Source organism: Liolophura sinensis, chromosome 11 (genome assembly GCF_032854445.1).
Source record: "Liolophura sinensis isolate JHLJ2023 chromosome 11, CUHK_Ljap_v2, whole genome shotgun sequence".
In the NCBI taxonomy this organism is placed as follows: domain Eukaryota; kingdom Metazoa; phylum Mollusca; class Polyplacophora; order Chitonida; family Chitonidae; genus Liolophura; species Liolophura sinensis.
This window is the reverse complement of record NC_088305.1, coordinates 24,551,368-24,572,437: the sequence shown is the minus strand read 5'-3', so window position 1 is coordinate 24,572,437 and position 21,070 is coordinate 24,551,368. Positions and strand designations below refer to the sequence as shown.

General features: G+C 41.8%; 2 protein-coding genes across 3 annotated transcripts; both read right to left on the bottom strand.

The window, feature by feature from the left end:
- LOC135477511 (toll-like receptor 4) lies at positions 1 to 3,564 on the bottom strand. 2 transcript variants are annotated; one of them, XM_064757638.1, is made up of 2 exons: positions 2,173 to 3,562; positions 1 to 1,823 (listed from the first exon to the last, which is right to left on the bottom strand). In XM_064757638.1, exon 2 carries the CDS (start codon positions 1,630 to 1,632, stop codon positions 358 to 360), a length of 1,275 nt encoding a protein of 424 aa, XP_064613708.1. In that variant the 5' UTR covers positions 1,633 to 1,823; positions 2,173 to 3,562; the 3' UTR covers positions 1 to 357. The 2 variants fall into 2 exon arrangements, with proteins under 2 accessions (XP_064613708.1, XP_064613707.1); XM_064757637.1 differs by having other exon boundaries at positions 1 to 3,564.
- A 12,923-nt stretch (positions 3,565 to 16,487) lies between these two features.
- LOC135478332 (uncharacterized) lies at positions 16,488 to 19,905 on the bottom strand. Its single transcript, XM_064758612.1, has 3 exons — positions 19,772 to 19,905; positions 18,115 to 18,280; positions 16,488 to 16,985 (listed from the first exon to the last, which is right to left on the bottom strand). Exons 1-3 carry the CDS (start codon positions 19,776 to 19,778, stop codon positions 16,847 to 16,849), a joined length of 312 nt encoding a protein of 103 aa, XP_064614682.1. The 5' UTR covers positions 19,779 to 19,905; the 3' UTR covers positions 16,488 to 16,846.
- Between the last annotated feature and the right edge of the window lie 1,165 nt (positions 19,906 to 21,070).

The window sequence follows — 21,070 nt, the reverse complement described above, 5'->3', positions numbered from 1 at the left end:
TATATAGTAACTTCCAGGAAATTGTTTCAATGGTCTTTTTGTTTTGATATGCGTAAAGGAAAATGTCCAAAAGAAGAAGACGATTAAAACCATTACAAACAGCTAGGCTTACATCGACACCGGGAACATTCACCAGATGCTCTAAAATTCACCGTGAACAAATATTTAGTTTTTGGCCTGCTTGAGCAATCTTATTTGAATTCCTTTCACGGACGTGTATGAATCCATTGGGACTTAAGGCTACGCTTATTGCATTTTTCTATGTTTTTTTATTTTATCCGCAGTTCAGCCTACAGTCGAATATTACTGTTGTCATTGGTAAGAAACGACTTTATGAGAGGGGAAGCAGTATCCTCCTCACAGCGATACAAATGTGCTGTCGCTTTCCAAACTGGTATCTGACGACCGAGCAGACAATGTTGGGTTGGTTTTTTCATCGTGGCATAAAGCATATATCAATCTGTCTCTGTAAAGTCGTTTGTTAAAATGGAGACATGGAGTTGTGGCCACGTATTTTCTCATGTCAGACAAGAGGTCCGTTTTGGACACGTCCTCTTTAAACAGGACAATAAGGTGGCGTCGTTTTTCTTGAAGACTCTGATGAAGAGCTAGGGAAAACTCGAAGTGACGCCATTCATCTCTAAGAGACTGGCTGGAAATCACCGCGAGCGTGTGAACACTCGTGTCTATGCTCTTTGCAATCATATCTGCGATGGGGACGCCATACTCCCAGTTCTCCCGGAGACACATATTAAAAGACTTCCCCTTGAAATTATTCAAGGCGTCGATGACGTTCTTTTTTACCCATTCTCGATCATCGTCACATGACGATATGAAGACATCATACGTTTTCATTGGCAGCGGTGGCGACTTTCGGCACGACAGCTTTATGCGCAGGCGCGTGAACGTGATGATAATTAGTTCTTTCCTGTAGTGAATGAGAAGGACAGACGCCACTATCAACAGCAACACTGTGGCTCCAAGAGCGCTGCAAAGTATGATTAAGTCCGTTTGAGGTGTTGTTGGACACACCCTGCTTTCTGTCAGTTGTCCCACTTGGGTACGACTGTCACTAATCTGGCGAGGAGTAGCACATTGGAGGCGACGTAAATATTCGTATCTCCCTAGACTTGACCTATTTTTCAGGAGACGTATTAGATGAGAAACGCTTTCGCAGCTGCAGTCCAAAGGGTTGTCCTGCACGAGGACTGTGGCGCTCTTTAGATTGAAGAGCGAGTCCAATGTTTTCTTGTTCAGTTGTGTGATGTTGTTGTAACGGAGGTCGATGACGCCTGTTTCAGGCGCGGAGACATTGTCAGTAACATCGAAGTCAGCGAAGTCGAAGTCGGAGATACAGTTGTGCGAGAGATCGAGGTACTTCAGCTTGGGGAAATGGGTGTACGATCTCCAGTTGATGAGCTCAGTAGGAACTCGTGTAAAGCCAACCGAGGAGAGATTGTAGGTCAGCAGCTCCTTAAACCTGGAATTTTTCTTGATTACATCCATGGAGGAAAGGGATGCCGAGTTGCTCTCGTCAAACAAGATAAGGTTCTCGTACGTACAAGAGAATCCAATATCAGTACCCAGGAAAAGTTTGATGAGCCTGTCGAGTGCTTCGCCTATTTCAATCATCTTCAGAAATTCGTCTGGACTTAATGTTCTTTTGCCTCCTAAAGTGTCAGACACGAAGTCTTTAGGATCGGAACAACCCGGTGGAACATCGGACAAATCCGATGGAGCACCGAATGATGAAGGAAATCTCGGTTCAAACACAATCCCATTGAATGCCGCCTTCTCTACTGTTACTGGTCCGCAGTATGAATCTGAAACAATTTCGGTATAGTTTTTCACTAATTCCTGTAGTTTTAAGAAATGAATAGGAATGACTGAATGTTTTATTTCCAAAACACGTATTTCATCTTTAATTTGGCTGACCTGGGGATCGAAGTATTCCACGAAATAGTCTTCTATGATGCAATCCTTTATTCTTAAGAACACTAAATTCTTAGCTTTCATGGGCCAGGGCGCGCGAAACACGGCTTTATTAGAGCAGCTGACCTGCACGGCGAATTTCTGACTGGAGGGCATCCTCGCGGTCCAGTTGCGAAAATCAATTAAATTTAAGGACGAGTTGGCCTGAAGTGTACACGATACCTGCATCATGTTACTTACTTCGTTTTCACTGAGGGTGGTTATATGCCAATCTACGAAGGCGACGGAAGTATGACACATTGTATTCCATCCGGTGGGGAGGCTCACGTTGCGCAAGACAGGAAGTGTCGTGTTGGAAACGTTCGGTTGGGCCGGTAGTGCTGTGGGCAGGCTGGTGATGGCCCAGATAATTATCCATAACGTTTCCATGACGCGATGATCGGAATTTTAAACCAATTCAGCGAACTTCAAAGCTTTTTAACGAAAGCCGATTTAACAAACACCATGTCGTGAATCACACGGAAAGGATGAAATAGGAAAAATACGTAACCTTAAATCCGGAATTCATAGCCTGCTCAGCATCGAATGTGCGTTGACTTCAAATGTTATGCTTTTGTTTCAAAACTCGATTGTTACTCGCGACAAATGTCATATAAAATCATGACCCAGGCTAAAATCACACGAACCCGTAGTTAACAGGACAAGACATATCACCAGTCCAATGCTCAAAATCTGGAATTGCTCCATCATTAGACAACGATGGATGAATACGATCATCAGAGACGACCAGTCCAGATAAAAGGTAAAATAATAGTCCATAGACAATAACGTGTCGAATCCGCAAAAAGATCACATGATCAAGAGTATACGATGATTAAGCCACAGTTGCTGTGTCGTTAAGCCGTACAGTTCACAGATGATGTCACTTCACTTGTCTCTCAGTGGATACGAGCATATCCTGTTGAAGTTCACACGATACACCCGGGCTAAACTCGTATAGTTCACACCCAAAATCGCACTCGATCAGCAGAGAAGTTAGTGTCCAGTTGTATGTAATCACTGATACGCCCGGGCTAAACTCGTATAGGTCACGCCCAAAAACGCACTCGATCAACGGAGAAGTTAGTGTCCAGTTGTATATAATCACATTACATCCAAGCGAAAGAACACATTAACTTGTAGTCCATGTAAGAATACTTCAAGTCAGCCGAAGAGTTTACTTAAGACGGTTTTTTGGGGCCGAATGTACATTTTACATGTAGACTTAACATATTCTCAAATATCAAATCCGTGGTAGTCCAGGAGCGTAAAACGTCAAGTGCTGCTCGGCAACGTCAAGTCTTTTACATCCATTGCTGAGAGATCAGGCCTTACAGTGAAGCTCCAACGAATGTGTAGGGCCTATATACTAACCGAGAAACTAAGACGCATGTGTAGACACCGAGTCAGAGACCAGTCCTTATGGAACGGAGCTGTCCCTGTTCCTTTTGACAGTAATTATACCATTCATACACTTTGGCCTTCAAAACTGTTATTTGTTCACCAAAATGAAAACGAGTCTTTTCTGAAAAGAGTGTACCGGGCTCTGGCTGTGGTTAATACTGCTTTCGTGCGTACCAGCTCGCACTATAGAGACGCATTGACATTAAGCGCACTGAAGAGAAGGAAGAGATTTGGTGTTAGTATTACAGAAGATCTACCACAAAGGGGTGACCCCATTTCAAAAACACGCTACCTATGCCTTAGCTACATAATATAATATATGGAAGCCCAATGAGTACATCTAGTCCACACGCGTGTCTTCGAGTCGCGGGTTGCGCCACACACATGGTGTCCTCATGTTGCTTCCATATAGTACGCCTCTGACTGCAGGGCATACAGAATCGACCCTGATTGTCTGACAGTGGTGACAGGATTTCGCGGATAAAATTTATTTATTTAATTGGTGTTTTACGCCGTACTCAAGAATATTTCACTAATACGACGTCGGCCAGCATTATGGTGGGTGGAAACCGAGTGGGGGAGGGGGGGGGGGGGCGATTGGCCCACGACCATCCGCAGGTTAGCCCAGGTTTACATTGTATCCTGGTCCGGCATATATCTGACAATAGACGATGGAAATTCTGTGGGCCTTGAAATAGTTAATATGAACGACCCAGAAAACAATTCGTCATAGCGCTCTGAATACAGACAAGCTGGTATTCATAACATCTATTGTTAAAGAAACCTGCTTGACCTGAATTGCAAAGAATAGGCAGTATTGTGTGAGCAGGTAACTTCCTACTGGCAGCTTAATTCTGCTATATGCATGCTCTGTTGTCTGTTGTTCTGAACTGTGAATATAGCACGCTCACAGGAGACACATGGATTGGGTGAATTTGAAGTTACGGCGGAGATGTTCCGGCTCACGTATACGACAGTGGCCAGCATTATAGTGGGAGGAAACCGAGCAGAGCCCGGGGGGAAACCCACGACCATCCGCAGGTTGCTGCAGACCTTTCCACGTGCGGCCGGAGAGAAACTGTACGTGATTGTGTTTTGTTTATATGACAAAGTGATCATCCAAACAGAAAATAAATGAGTAAAAAAAACACACACAAAAACACAAATGTAAAAAAGATTATAATAACATCAACAAGCAAGCAAACAAACAAGTGAGCAGTTTTGGTAAAATCTAGAATCTAAACATTTGATTTTTATCGTTTACCTCTTGGGTAAGTTTAATATAACATAGACAACTGACATAAACATACTTTCAAGTATCTATTTAGCAGTTTAGGGGAGTGTTAAAGGCATTAAAACGTTGGAATTGTACGGTGGTCATTTTGGGCCATATTGACGGGTTATTTAGGTACTCTGGCGTCGCATTACTTTTTTCCGTATGTTTACCATAATGTTGATAACATTACTTCCTGGATATTTTACTCATAGGTGAAAAGAGCTTTTCCAATATTCATTGCCTTGTTTGCAGTAGGAAACAGTTGAGGAATCCTAAACTTACTTCCTTTATTAATTTCTGTTGTAAGAAAAAACATTTCAAAGCTTCAAGGTGTGAACTTTGCTGATGCTGTTAATAATTCTGGAATCGTGAGGGAATTGATAAGGTCTTAGACCATTAAAACATGTGGAAACATTTATGATTATTTTTTAAAAAAAACCGACTCGTAAAAACACATGGGGCTATTAAGAAATCTGAGAGAATTAAAAACACACGGGACAAATAAAATATGTGGGTTTGTTAAAAACGTTTGAAAATGTCTGGGACAAGTAAAAAACCTGGAAATATCTTAAACTATTAAACCTCGGGCGGATTGTTTTAAGACTTAATACCGGGTTTAATTTTAAGCCAAGTCTTCAATTTTGGCCAAAAATAATTGCGTAACAGTATATTAAATATGAACTAAAACTGCTGTTGTTATACGCTGGACAATTGCGATGGCTGCTGAGTTCGCAGAAAACTTTTACACAGAAAACTGTCGGGGCTTTCATGACAGTCAGATATGTGACGAGAAGCCAATAGTATGTGAACAAAAATAACGTGAACGTCGTTGTATATGTGACATTTATTTGACTAAGACATTCAACAAGTGAAGTAAACAAATAAATATATAATGTATTATAATTAGCAAGTTATTCCCGTAATGATAAATCAATCATTAAAGGGCTTATCAAGCCACACAGTTTTCTTTTACAAGCCACACTGCGCAAAAAATGTACTGCATTAAACGTCACGAAAAAGAAATATATGATTTTAGGGAAATCCCCACAGTGTCAATATCTCTACCCTGAGTGGCTAGGCAAGGTAACCAACAGAATTACAGGCCTTTTCTCTGAGCTACCGGGAGTTATGAGTGAGTTTATTGACCTCTAACGCCCCTCTTTATGCTGCTTCGTGTCAAGAAATCGTGCGAGGCGTTTCAAAGGAGATGTTCACCCCATACAGAAACCCCATATAGGCCCCTAAAAACAAGGTTAGACAAGTTTGTCCTCCTATTTTGTTTGTATTTAAAATGGAACTGACTTTATTTATTCTTCTTGCCATTTGCACTTACGAAAATCCGCATTCCACAAAACCTTTTGTGAAGGAGGAAATGTTGTATTTATTAGCTTAGACCAGTATAGTTATTTATTTATTTATTTATTTATTTATTTATTCACATGGGCTGTTGTAAAGATAAAAGTGCTCCTCGGTGACCCTGCTTCTTACACCAAGTTTACAAATCGCTACCGGTAACACACGTCTTACCCTGGGTGGAAATTCCGACTAGAGGGGGCCTCCACCAATCACCCCACCTCCTCTCAAAGAGCTCCATGTGTATGCTAAATTGTCAGTGTATGTTTTACGATGACTCCAGTATTTTAAACAGATATCTAATACGTAGCTAGGTGCGTCTGAACCGAATATTTCATAGACAGTGCATATTCCTTACAGCGCATGTGTCGCTCTCTATGCTCGCTTTACATCACTGTCACCACCACAGACAATCATGACCTTTGGAGTCTGAGCACTCATGTAGGCTCGGTCAGGCTTAGCCTTACCACTGGTGTCCTCACGCGTTACTATTTAATCCATATCTAGCAGTAAAACTGTTTCAGGCGTTGCAATCATGTTAGGTAAAATTAGCGTTAGCAACGAATGCTAAGGCACAGTTCTTGTGTTTTCTGACATCAATTTCTGGCTCATCGCCATGGCCCCAGTAGTAAGTCAAATAGTGGTTTCCGTAGGGAGATTTGATTGGATCCTTAATAAACACTCCGACCGTCCCATGAACACATATGCATGTAGATGTTATCTAGGAGGAACCCAAACGTAACTAGTGATGTATCAGTTCACACGTAACCAGTGATGTATCAGTTCACACGTAACCAGTGATGTATCAGTTCAGACACAACCAGTGATGTATCTCGTTACACATAACCAGTGATGTATCTGATTACACGTAACCAGTGATGTATCAGTTCAGACACAACCAGTGATGTATCTCGTTACACATAACCAGTGATGTATCTGATTACAAATAACTAGTCATGCATCTGATTACAAATAACTAGTCATGTATCTGGTCACACACAACAAGTGCTGTATCTGGTCACATAACCAGTGATGTATCTGGTGACTCACAACCAGTCATGTATCTGGTCACACACAACCAGTCATGTATCTGGTCACACACAACCAGTCATGTATCAGGTGGCACATTGATTTACCTGATCGCACATAACCATTCATTTACCTGATCACACATATCCAGTAATTTTACCTGATCACACATATCCAATCATTTACCTGATCACACATATCCAATCATTTACCTGATCACACATAACAAGTGATTTATCTGATCATACATATCCAGTGATTTACCTGATCACACCTATTCAATCACATACCTAATCACACATATCCAATCATTTACCTGATCGCACATATCCAATCATTTACCTGATCGCGCATATCCAATCATTTACCTGATCACACATATCCAAGCATTTACATTATCACACATATCCAATTATTTACCTGATCGCGCATATCCAATCATTTACCTGATCACACATATCCAATCATTTACATTATCGCGCATATCCAATCAATTTACCCGATAACACATATTCAATCATTTACCTGATCACACATATCCAGTGATTTACCTGATCACAACTATCCAATCATTTACCTGATCACAACTACCCAATCATTTACCTGATCACACATATCCAATCATTTACCTGATCACACATATCCAATCACGCACCTGATCACACATATCCAATCATTTACCTCATCACACATATCCAATCATTTACCTGATCACACATATCCAATCAGACACCTGATCACACATATCCAATCACACACCTGATCACACATATCCAATCATTTACCTCATCACACATATCCAATCATTTACCTGATCACACGTATCGAATGATTTACCTGATCACACATATCCAATTATTTACCTGATCACACATATCCAATCATATTACCTGATCACACATATCCAATCATTTACCTGATCACACATATCCAGTTATTTACCTGATCACACATTTTCAATCATTTACCTGATCACACATATCCAATCATTTACCTGATCACACATATCCAATCACATACCTGATCACATATATCCAATCATTTACCTGATCACACATATCCAATCATTTACCTGATCACACATATTCAATTATTTACCTGATCACACATATCCAATTATTTACCTGATCAAACCTATCCAATCATTTACCTGATCACACATATCCAATGACGTATCGCCACTCGTAAACCTTAACTTATGTAACACTATTTTTTAGAATGAAAAACCAAATTGTGTGACACCATGATTCATGATTCAGATTTAGATCACACATCAAAATTATTAACATACTGTCGGTGTCATAGCGAGAGGAGTTCGGTAAATATTTGTTTATTTATTGATTTGATTGGTGTTTTACGTCGTACTGAAGAATATTTCACTTATACGACGGCGGTCAGCTTTATGGTGTGAGGAAACCGAATACAACCAGAGTGAACCCAGGACCATTCGCAGGTTGCTGACAGATCTCCCCACGCACCACCGGAGAGGAAGGCAGCGAGACCTGGACTTGAGCTCACACCGACCGCATTGTTGAGAGGATTCTGGGTCATTGCGCCGGGCTGGCACGCTTATGACCTCGGCCACGGCGCCCCTCCCCCCACTACTCCCCCCTCCATGTAGCATAAGATCCCGTGGTTGAGTGGTTAAGGCCCCTGACCACAGTAGCTAGCCTGGGGCTACCAGTCTAGGCTTATTCCGGAATATGGACATTTTCCCCCTCTTTCGTTTCGTGAGGCCTTTGTGACAATGAGCTGTCAGCGGTGCTCAGGTCACCATCCGCAGGTTGCAAACAGACCTTCCCACGTATGCTTGGAGAGGAAGCCAGTATAACCTGTATCATGAAAAATGACTCTTGAGCCTCCCATCAATACGATCTTTGTGACTCTAAGTCACACGCTGGAATCCTAGCTGGCTCTATACATAAATTGTGAAAGTAAACAGATCTTTAAAGGTTTGCACCTGTGTATGGCCGTTAAGCTGTGGTGTGAAGTAACTTGTATGTTATTTAGACAATCCTTCCACTTCCTTGTCTGGGCGAGTTAGGCAAATATACGAGCTCAACATTTCGAGGCCGGTTTTCCCCATTTCTTACCTGGCCTTGTATAAACAGAAATAAACCGTTTATACTTTGTTTTATTTTTAAATTACTAAACAAGCAATGGGAAAACGGGTACAAACAGATGACAGTCATAAACAACACTGGGCATAACGCCCAAGCTATCGCAGTCAAGGATAAATTTTAACTATCGTGTGTTAGTATCGGTATATAATCACTCATACTCACTACCAAATTTGCCTTTTCGACAATCACACGTAATGTCTACACATCGATGTGTTGGATGTCCACATTGTATAAAAAACGTGATAAGAATACTTTTTCTAGTTCCTAATGTTCAACTTCGTCAGAATGAAGTTGAACATTCATCAAAACTAGGGATTCGTGACCTTGTGTGACCTCAATTTTGTTAAGTATAAAAAAAAATGTATCATTGGCGGAACCTAGTATGGTTTGACGGTGAGTGACACGTGCTGTTCTAATATGTGATGGGCATACAGGTACACGTAATTGTACGCCGTGTTTCGTACACTCCATTTTGAAATTGTATTCAGGTTTTGGTATATGTATATATACTTGGGGTTTAACGTCATACTTAACAATATCTCAGTTATATGACGGCGAGTAGTCACTGGGTGTGTATACATAAATACTTGTTACACGGGGAGTCCATGCTGCTGAAGACACCAGACATGACACCTCACCCAGTCACATTATACTGACACCGGGCCAACCAGTTCTGTTTCTTTGCCGCAACCTCTCAATGCCGAGCGCCAGGTGAGGCATCAACAAGTACAATTTTTAAAGTCTTTGATATGACCCCCGAGGATGACGTTCTAACCTTTAGACCACCCAAGCGGTCAAGTTCTTGTATAAAAAAGACGAAATCTTTGAAATAAATTTTTTCCGTGTACAAATGAAGCTATGTGATTTCATGACACTAGGGCTTAAGAGTACGGTTTTAGGAAATTCTGTTTAGCTTTGTACCTACGTGGAATTTATTTATTTGATTGGTGTTTTACGGCGTACTCAAGAATATTTCACTTATACGTCGGCGGCCAGCAATATAGTGGGAGGAAACAGAGCAGAGCCCGGGGGAAACCCAGGGCCATCCACAGATTGATAGAAAACCTTCCCACTTACAGCCTGAAAGAACACAAGCATAAGCTGGACTTGAACTCACACCTACCGCATTGGGAGGAGGCTCCTGGGTAGCAGCATTATATAGAAAAATGTATATCGGCCCTGGGGATCATCAGCGATATAACCAAAAAACACTGCTGAAAGCGATATAAATCCTCAAGCAAATGATACAAAAAAGAGGATAGCTACAATGAAGACATATCGGTCATGTAAAGAAAATGATGATAGCTACAATGTAGACGTGCAACAAGGAAATGACAGTTGCTACAATGTAGAGAATCTTTGACATCCTGTCCATCGTAATGCAGTATACACTGTGTATATGTAACCATAGCTACAAGCACCACAGGGAAAGCTTGTCAACTGATTGGCTGAATGCGGTGTGAAGAAAAGACTGCATGTGTTAAAAAAACACTTGTGACGTCAGCGACGCCCAACATCATCAATGTTGCCAACGGAAAATTGAACAAATTGTAGAAGGAAGGACTTAATTCAAAGATTCAAGAGATTCCGTCAAACAATCCCTCTTGCAACAAAAACGCTTTTGGTTGTTTAATTAGCTAAGAATACGCATGCATGAATATACGAATTATTGAAAAATATAACAAAACGGATAAATTTAATATGATGTGAATTTGAGCATGAGGATTTGGGTAAGACGGTTTGTCAGGAAACTGTCAAAGTGAAGTGGTTTTCTATTGTCGCAATTCCGCCTCCTCTACTCACAGACGTGACCGTCGTCGTGTTTGAATTTTACTGACTTGGGTGTGGAGTTAAACACCAATTAAGATAAAGATCGCGCCGGGCACTATTTACATATATATTTTCTTCATGCGGCAAATTAATGCGTGTGCATTTCTGAGTTATATGGTTTGCCCGGACAAATGGTGTTTATTTGCCGACAGTAAGAGTGACGTAGTTTATGTGCGAGGGTGGCCGTTTATTTGGGTTTCAATATCACGCCACATAATACACACTATATACAGGGTGTCCTAGAAGTCGTGCACCATCCTGATTTTCATTTTTTTTCTGTGTTTCAGATTTAATACTGATTTTAAATTTTTTCTCTGTTTCTTTTATGTTTGGAAGAGATGAGGCAACACACCACTCTGTAGCTTAAGCATTCAACCTCAACCTGGATGGTGCGCGACTTCTGGGACATCCTGTACAGGGTGGAGGGGCGTGGCCGAAGAGTAAAGGTGCTTGCCTCTCAACTGGACACACAAGATGCGGGTTCAAACCCAGCCTTCGGCAGAGAATTTACAAATTCGTCCGTTCTAAGTGATGATACGCTCGTGCGGTCGTTTGCCCCAGTGTAACATTCGCTGAAGACCACTTGTTTTCCATCAATATTGTCTGTATAAGTTACCTCATACGTAAGGATTTATTTATTTATTTGATTGTTGTGTTACGCCGTACACAAGAATATTTCACTTACACGAGAGCGGCCAGCATTATGATGAGAGGAAACCAGACAGATCCCGAGACAAACCCACGACCATCTGCAGGTTGCTGGAAGACCTTCCCACGTACGACCAGAAAGAAAGCAAGCATGAGCTTGACTCACAGGGATCACATTGGCAAATGGTACCTGGGTCATTGGCACACTGACCACTGGGCAATAAAAGCTCCCACAAATCTAGAAATGACCGCAAAACTGAAACATTCCTGTGTATAGCGTTAAGAATGAATCAACTAATGAATGATGAATACCTTTCTTCCTTCGACTAGGCGCCTTGTCTGTTGTCTGCCGATGGCTCACGTTGTTTTTTTTAGTAAATCCGTCACTGGCATCAGATGCGGTATTTCATTCTCCTCCTCTAGCACTGGTCTCCTCGCGGGGAACTGACAACAGATTATAAACTGAAATGTCTGTTTTTTATTTCTTTAATCAGCTTATCCAATCCAAGTACTTAAGACTGTTTAACTTCCAGGAGCCCGACAGAAGGCTTCACCACGATATTTGAAACGTACGTTGCATAACAGCTGGATGACGCAAGCTGGATTCAAACTCTAACACATGGAGAATGGCAGCGCCTTGTGTCGTTCGCATGGAAAGACTGTGTGGTACATTGTATCCCACAATGTTCCCATGCATACAATGTACTACACAGCCTTCCCATGTGTACAATGTTTTACACAATGTTCCCAAATGTACAACCGGCCACACAATATTCCCATGTGTACAATGTACCACACAGTGTTCCCATGTGTACAATGTACCACATAGTGTTCCCATGTGTACAATGTACCACACAATATTCCCATGTGTAAATTGTACCACACAATATTCCCATGTGTACAATGTACCACACAGCGTTCCCATGTGTACAATGCACCACACATTGTTCCCATGCGTACAATGTACCACGATGTGTTCCAACGTGTATAATGTACCACACAGCCTTCCCATGTGTACAACTTACCACACAGTGTTCCCATGTGTACAATTTATCACACATTGTTCCCATGCGTACTATGTACCACGCTGTGTTCCAACGTGTGCAATGTACCACACAGCCTTCCCATGTGTACAACTTACCACACAGTGTTCCCATGTGTACAGTTTATCACACAGTGTTTCCATGTGTACAATGTAGCACGCAGCGTTCCTATGTGCACAATGCACCACACATTTTTCCCATGCGTACAATGTACCACGCTGTGTTCCAACGTGTACAATGTACCACACAGTGTTCCCATGTGTACAATTTACCACCGTGTTCCCATGTGTACAACTTACCACACAGTGTTCCCATGTGTACAACTTACCACACAGTGTTCCCATGTGTACAACTTACCACACAGTGTTCTCATGTGTACAACTTACCACACAGTGTTCCCATGTGTACAACTTACCACACGGTGTTCCCATGTGTACAACTTACCACACGGTGTTCCCATGTGCACATTGTACCACACGGTGTACCCATGTGTACAATGTACCACACAGTGTACCCATGTGTACAATGTAACCCACAGAATCCATGTGTTGAAGTACCAAACAATGTTTCCATATCTATAATATCCCACACAGTGTTCCCGAATGTACAACGCACCATACAGCTGTCAACAGTCAATGTTGTCAATTCACCTCACTCAGTTGTCAACATTCAATATTGTCAATGTTACATCTGTAACAAACTGTTTTGTGATCATTATTCATGCATAATCATTCAGTGTTACATCAGTAAACACACTAGTTTGTGAGCATTACCTCTGCATTTCTAGTTTGATTCCATTGTTCCACCATATCTTCCAGCAAAAACAAAACTCAGATGTGTTTATCATCATTCAATGTTACATCAGTAAGCACACTGCTTTGTGAGCATTACACCTGCGTTTCTAGTTTCATTCCATTGTCCCAGCATTTGCAATAAGAACAAAACTCAGATGTGCTTATACTGGTGATCATTCAATGTTCCATCAGTAAGCACACTGCTTTGTGAGCATTATTCCGCCGTTTTCTAACAAAAATTCAGACGTGTTTCTGCTCAAATAACGTTAAGTTTTTAAGAAAAGTCGTCTCACACTGCAAATACTCACAAGTGAAGCTAGAAACAAAATGTTTCTGCTACAAGAACGGTCTACACGGCAAATAACGGGAATTCTTCTGCGTAAAAGTTTGACAAATGCTGCGTACATCTAGCGTGTATCATTATAGAAATGAGGTCGAGTTAATGATATTGCGTCCAGTAACACATATTACATGTAAGGAAGTTTTCGGTCCTGCTCTATTAAACAAGTGTAAAAATAAGGAAAGAAACAGTCAAATAGGCGAAAAGACAAACCTACGATCTGAATTTGCCCTTTGCGCGTGTACCTATCACCGGGACTCTAGTCGCACAGCCATTTTTGTTCTTGGCTCTCTTTTCTATATTGTAACACAAAAGATAAAATACCTAGACTTCTCGTTCTGGTACAGACAGATGTCGCCACAGAAATAGACCGGGATACAGACAGATGTCGCCGCAGAAACAGACCGAGATACAGAGAAATGTCGCCACAGTAACAGGCCGGGATACAGACAGATTTCGCCGCAGGAATAAACCGGGATACAGACAGGTGTCGCCGCAGAAATAGGCCGGGACACAGACGTGTCGCGACAGAAACGGACCAGGTTACAGGCAGGTGTCGCGACAGAAACAGACCAGGTTAAAGGTAGGTATGGCCTCAGAATCGGACCAGGGTACAGGTAGGTGTCGCCACAGAAACGGACAAGGGTACAGGTAGGCGTCGCCACAGAAACGGACCGGGATACAGGCGTATCGGGGTACAGGCACGTGACACCACGTAAACGGACCGGAGTACAGGCATATCAGGGTACAGGCAGGTGTCACCACGTAAACGGGCCGGGGTACAGACAGATGTCGTTACACACACGAACCAGAGTAGGCCCTACCGATAGGCCAGGGTACAGGCATGTCAGGGGACAAACAGGTGTCGCCGGAGAAGCGGATTAAGATACAGACAGATGTCGCTACAGACACGACCCAGGGTACCGATAGGTCAGGGTACAGGTATGTCAGGGCACAAACAAATGTCGCCACAGTCGGACAGGTACAGACAAGTGTTGCCACAGGAACGTACTGGTGCAGGTGTCGCTACAGTTGCCCTCTACCAGGGTACCAATTGTCACCACGCAAAAGGAACAGTGTACAGACAGGTGTGATTAAAGAGTTCAGGATACAGACAAGTGTCGCCACACAAACGCACCAGGTTATGAACAGATGTCACCATAGAAACCGACCAAGGTACAGACAGGTTTCGCCGTACCTGAGCAGGTGTCGCTAAATGGTGTCACCATAGAAACCGACCGGAATCGGTGAACTACTGGCTGACCCAGTGTTATTTTACGGTGACTGGGCTGTCGTCCTCACTTGGATCTCTGCATGAATAATGCTACGTTTTCAGTATTTAAGTCATATCATACAGTGACCCTCAGTTTGATGGTATACAAATGGTGTACTGCGGCTGTGTGTGCTACGTGTCACTGCGTCTTTGGTTTGTTAGTCCAATGATTGCAAATTTAAATGAACTGGTCAAATTGGTCAGATCCACGGATTTCAAGAAAATGACTAAAATGTCACTATAGCAGGGTTAAATGAATGTGGAATCAAAAATTTTTTATTTCTCATCAAACAGTGTAGATACAATTTGGCATCCTAAAACCTTAGTCAAGAATTAGTGTGAATGCGTCCAGTACAAGTCCTGACTATTTGCCTGTCTCTATATCGACCAATCAGTGACGATTCTGTCTCCCTCTAAGCACAAATGTATGGACTGCATTAGTTTCAGTGAGGTGAAAAGTGATATTGAATTTACCTTTGAAATTTGCCTACAACAGTCTTCCACACATTCGATGGAATATCCTTGCCAGATTTGTTAAAAAATCAACTCTTTACCCGGATTTAATGATAGAGAATTGTTGACAAAGTTAATCGTAAATCAAACAGGATTAAACGAGTGAGTGAGTGAGTGAGTGAGTGTTTGGGGTTTATGACGACGAAGGAATCTTTAGAGTGTATGTAATGTGCCGCCTTGTTGCAGGACGGATTTCGACAGCTCTTTTATCTAGTGCTGCTTCACTGAGGCGGCTTACCCGAACCATTATACTGATACGGGTCAACCAGTCGCTGCACTATCCCCTTCGTGCTGAACGCCAAGCGAGGAAGTTACTTCCTCTTTTAAGGTCTTAGGTGTGACTCGACCCAGGAGGATTAAACGACAGAATATCCTTTACAAAGTTTATCGTAAACTAAATTAGTACCAGGACAAAATGATACAGTATCCATGACAAAACTGTTCGTAAATCAACACTTTATCACCAGGATTAAGTAATAGACAATCCTTGACAATGTTGATGGTAAATCAACTTATTAGCAAGATTATATGATAGGGAATCCTTGACAGTGCTGACTGTAAATCAACAATCTATAACCAGGATTAAACGATAGAGTAACAATGACAATGTTGATTGTAGCCTAAGACAACAATCTATTACCAGGATTAAACGATAGCGGAGAATCTTTGACAAAGCTAATTGTAAATCAACAATCTATAACCAGGATTAAACGATAGTGTAACAATGACAATGTTGATTGTAGCCTAAGACAACAATTTATCACCAGGATCAAACGGGGTTGGGAGGGCGTATCGTTGAGGTACCCAGCCTTGGACAGACAATTTAAATTACTCGCTGGCACTGATCCTAGGGCCTTAGTGATCTTTACGGAAACTTTTTTAAGACAGCCATGTGCCGCTCTATCCACGGGTTATTGTCTCCACGATACCAAAACGTAGGTAAGGGGATTCGATGCTTATTGAGAAGATGAATCTTTCCTACGAAAATTAAGTAACATTAATATTCATGAAAAACAATTCATTACACGAGACAAAAACGTAACACAGCTTTCTTAATGATGGATGACTTGGGTTGTCAGACAATTAACACCATATCCACATTAGCAATCAGAAGGTCTGACGTGTGCAAAGAAAATGATATGTCCACCGGACATCTGTTCGAAAACGGAAAGATTGAATCTTGAAAATTCGAAGTCTACACAACCTCAGCCGTTAGAAAAGATCTGTATGTCTTTATTGGGCGGGTGCTTCACGTTGCTTCCGTATTTCCGATCAAAATGGCCGCTTCTTGATGCAGAGATCGCATTGACTCTTCCCTCGTCAGTCGCCTTTGCTCAACTTGTTTCCAGCGCAAGCCCAGGCCCTTCAATTTCCTTGCAACCTTTCGTCTGCAGTAAATAACAATTATAACGTAGTTATCTCCCTTATAAACTTCGCTACATGGACACAGACCCCCATTACAACTTCCGTTTTTCGGTAAGTAATTCTGTGTATTTTTTTGCTCCCAGGTAGCCATTTTTGGTGTACAGGTGCATGCTTGGTATTAAAATGCTGAAAATTGTCTAAACTTTGAGGAGGTATGAGGAAGTTTGAAATTCTGGGCGAGGGGACACAAGTTGTGAGGTAGTGATGAGGCTGCGAGTGACGTCCCCTTGGCGTGCAAGGCACGCTCCGAAGCTGCCGGCATGGAAAGGTCCAGATTTTGAGGGTCAACCTGTCAAGATTTTTATGGCTTCTTTCTCACAAGTTGGGCCAGGAATGCATTATTGGCCACGGACTGTTTGGGACTGAGCTACAGCGCTAGACGTTAAAATTGTCGCTTATGGAAAATTAATAGGGGTCTGTGTCCACATGCACAGTCGTTCACATGAAACTGAGCAAGGTCGGTACAATATGAAATTCGGCAAAAATGGCGTTAAACCGAAATCAATAAATTTATTTATTTGGTGTGTTTTACGCCGTTCTCAAGAATATTTCACTGGTACGACAACAACCAGCATATTATGGTGGGAAGAAACCGGGCAGAGCCTGGGCGAAGTCAACGGTCACCCGAAGGTTGCTGCAGACCTTCCGACGTATAAAAGGAAGCAAGCATAGGCTGGATTCACGGCAACCTCATTGGTGAGAGGCTCACTAGTCCTTGTGTTGCACTAGCACCCTGGGACCTCTTTCATAAAACTTTGTAAAACTTTTAGAAGTTTTGTGAATGTGGTCCCTGACCAATAGGCCACGGAGGCCCCGATAAGTCTTAATTATAGGCCAGCCAATGAAATCTTTCAGCATGTATCTCCACTTAAATGTTGTTTTTAGAAATCCATGATGTGTGGTGGTAGTGGCGCGCAATTAAGACGAATATTCTGATTGGATGTTAGAGCACCCTCGCTCTGGCATTTCATTGATAGAAACGTGTTGCATGCAACTGAACTAAACTCGCGGTTCACCAAAGATGCCAAAGTCAATGAAAATAATGATATAGCCAGAATCCTATTGTCAGGGCAGTATTAGAAATAAACTAACCGTCTTTCCTCGGCCTTAACGCTTTGTTCTTCCAAAGCCTTTCGCCTCTCTTCGCATTCAGCATCTCTTCGTCTTTGTTCCTCTAATTGTGCATCGGTCCACAACTGTGGAGATTCGTCTGCTTCGGAAATGTCCATGGGATCGTCTTCCGACGCCATGACACAAACTGTGAAGAACAAGACGCTATTTTAAAAGCGCTACCACTTCTAAACAACCGTTCAGGTTGATAAAGAAGGAAATTTAACATGTGAGAGAAGATTTTATAAAGAAGAGGAGTTTAAGTACAGAAATCTTTAACCTAGTAAACGTAACTTCAAAGGATACTTCCACTATAGGTATTATTATATACAGTATCAATTCTTAAGACAGAGTTGTGAACAAAATTTAAGAAGAAAGGCAAATGAGACCATTTTAAATTTATGTGTTTATTTATTTGATTGGAGTTTTACGCCGTACTTAAGAATATTTCACTTTATATCATGGCGACCAGCATTATGGTGGAAGAAACAAGGGTAGAATCCGCGAGAAACCCACGACAATCCGCAGGTTGTTGCCAGACCTTCCCATGTACCACCATCCAAGTCGAAGGAGAAAAGCTTTTACAAAGATACAGAATCGAAACTGATTGGCTGACAGTGGAGACGGAGTTGCCTGGGAAAACTTGCGCTGCTTACTATTTATAAAGAATAGCTCCAATTATTGCCCTTCAGTAAATAAAAAACTCCAACCTGTACTATTTATAGTCTAAACATGAGTCTGAAGATTGAAAAAATTATACTGCGACTCGAATTGGGAATTTTAAAGGCTTTAATACCAATTTTGAACGGTAATTTTGAAAAGTAATTTCATGGGCTATTCTGAAATTGTAAAACATGACATGCGCTGATCGATTTTGTGTAGATGTTTTTATGACCATGTTAGGACCAGTGACGTCATATCAGTATTGTTGCACTTAAACCACACGAGCTACTTACTAGAGTTCATCGTTCAATATACTTATACATACAGAGTTAAGAATGTGTAATTTATCGCATGGACCTTGAAACGGAGGACTTCGTAAAACCATAATATGGATGTGTCTTGTGACAATTAAAGCTAACTCCGCCACCACAGTGCTATCGTCATAGTAGTGTTATGCCAGACATGACACCCCACCCACATTATACTGACACCGAGCCAACTAGTCAAGTTTCCATGCTCTAACCTCTTAGTGCTGAGCGCCAAGCGAGGCAGCAACAAGTACCATTTTCAGAGCCTTTGGTGTTACATTTCCCGTTTTTGATCTCAGATCTTTGGCGCTTAGGAGCTACCCACTAGGCTACACCATTATGCACAGTCTCTGTTATTATCAGTCATGGTGTTATCTGCTATCTAATTTCGCATGTAATTATACCAAATTCTTAATGTCATTTACAACATCTGTACACTATCCACTAACAGGCAAACAATTTCAATGACAATAAAATGACTCAAAGATGCAAGTCTTCAAAGACGACGCGAGTCAACTATGGGTATACCTTTACAATTCGTAACTAGAACTTATTAACCAAATTTCACCACAAGGTATATTTTATACCTGTTCAGAAGAAAACTTCTACGACGACGAACACGTTTTGACATTTCCCATTTATATTCTAAACTTACTTTCTAAACTCACCTAACATATAATGTACTGAACGTTTCCCTTTGATTTAATCGGCCACCATCGTGCACGAAACATTCGTAATGCCGTTCTTATAGCCTATGTGCCGTAACTATGAAAATCGCCTGGCTGTCAACAGAGACACAAGCCAAGATAGGCAGGGTGCACGAACAGGTAGGTATACATAGACAAACACAAGTTAGCGGCTAAGAACCGGCTAGCTTAAGTATATAATTGTCAATATTAACTACCTTTATATAAACTCACTGTATTGTCATGCGATAACCTCAAACCTGTTCCGTGGGGGTAAACTGTTAATCAGCTTGGCAAATAATCTGAGCCCCCTTGAGCGATCAAGGATGGGCTAGGCCTATTATAGGATAGAGGCCACGGGGCGTACAAAAGGCATGCTCGCCAAAGCACGCACATGCTGTGTGACTTTGTACTCGGTCGAACGCATAATGGCAAGGTTGTTGGCACTTGTGTGCCTGGGGTAAAGTTGGGGATATAGGGAGGGAGAGTTTACAGGTGAGGATATGAAAACAGATTTGGAGGGGGGGGGGGGGATTTTTGAGGGGTTGGGGGAGGATCGTTTGTGAGCCATGGTGTTTGGTCAGCGATGTGTCCCAGTAATCTTAATTTACTTTTGGGTAGCGTACTAGCGCAGCACAGTCACCCAGCAACATATCACCAAAGTGATCGCTGTGAGTTCAAGTCCATCTCACGTTGACTTCCCTTCCGATCGAACATGGGAATGTCTTCCAGCAACTAGCAGATTGTCGTGAGTTTCCCTCGGGCTCTGCCCTTTTTCCTTCCGTCATAATGCTGGCCGCCGTCGTGTAAGTGAAACATTCTAGAGTACGGCGTGAAACAATTAATTAAATAAATGAATACTTGACCAGTACACCCTTAAAACTAATCTGTTACATTTATTATTACATAATATTACGCTTTGCAAGTGACGCTTGTATATATATTATGTTGTGTTGTTTTACCATCACACAATATTACATGTATAAAGACAACAGAACACCCTCAATACGCCACCCAATTTTTCTGTTAGTATAGCAGAACATGTATGGATGTAATTTTTGCTTGGGGTTTAACTTTGTACTTAACAATTTTTCAGTCATTTTATGACGAGTGGTCATTAGGTGTGTGTACATATACTGTGTTTTCTTGTGGTAGGGCGAGTCCATGCCGCCAAAGTACTGCCCCCAAATGAAGTGTCATGCCGATACACCAGACATGACACCCCACAGGGTTACATTTTACTGACACCGGGCCAACCATTCATGTTTCCTTGTTAAAACC

Coding starts and splice junctions, on each gene's coding strand:
- LOC135477511 (XM_064757637.1), bottom strand. CDS start 2,361: ATGGAAACGTTATGGATAATTATCTGGGCCATCACCAGCCTGCCCACA.
- LOC135478332 (XM_064758612.1), bottom strand. Junction 16,986..18,114: donor GTTAAGGCCGAGGAAAGACG/GTTAGTTTATTT, acceptor TATTTACTGCAG/ACGAAAGGTTGCAAGGAAAT.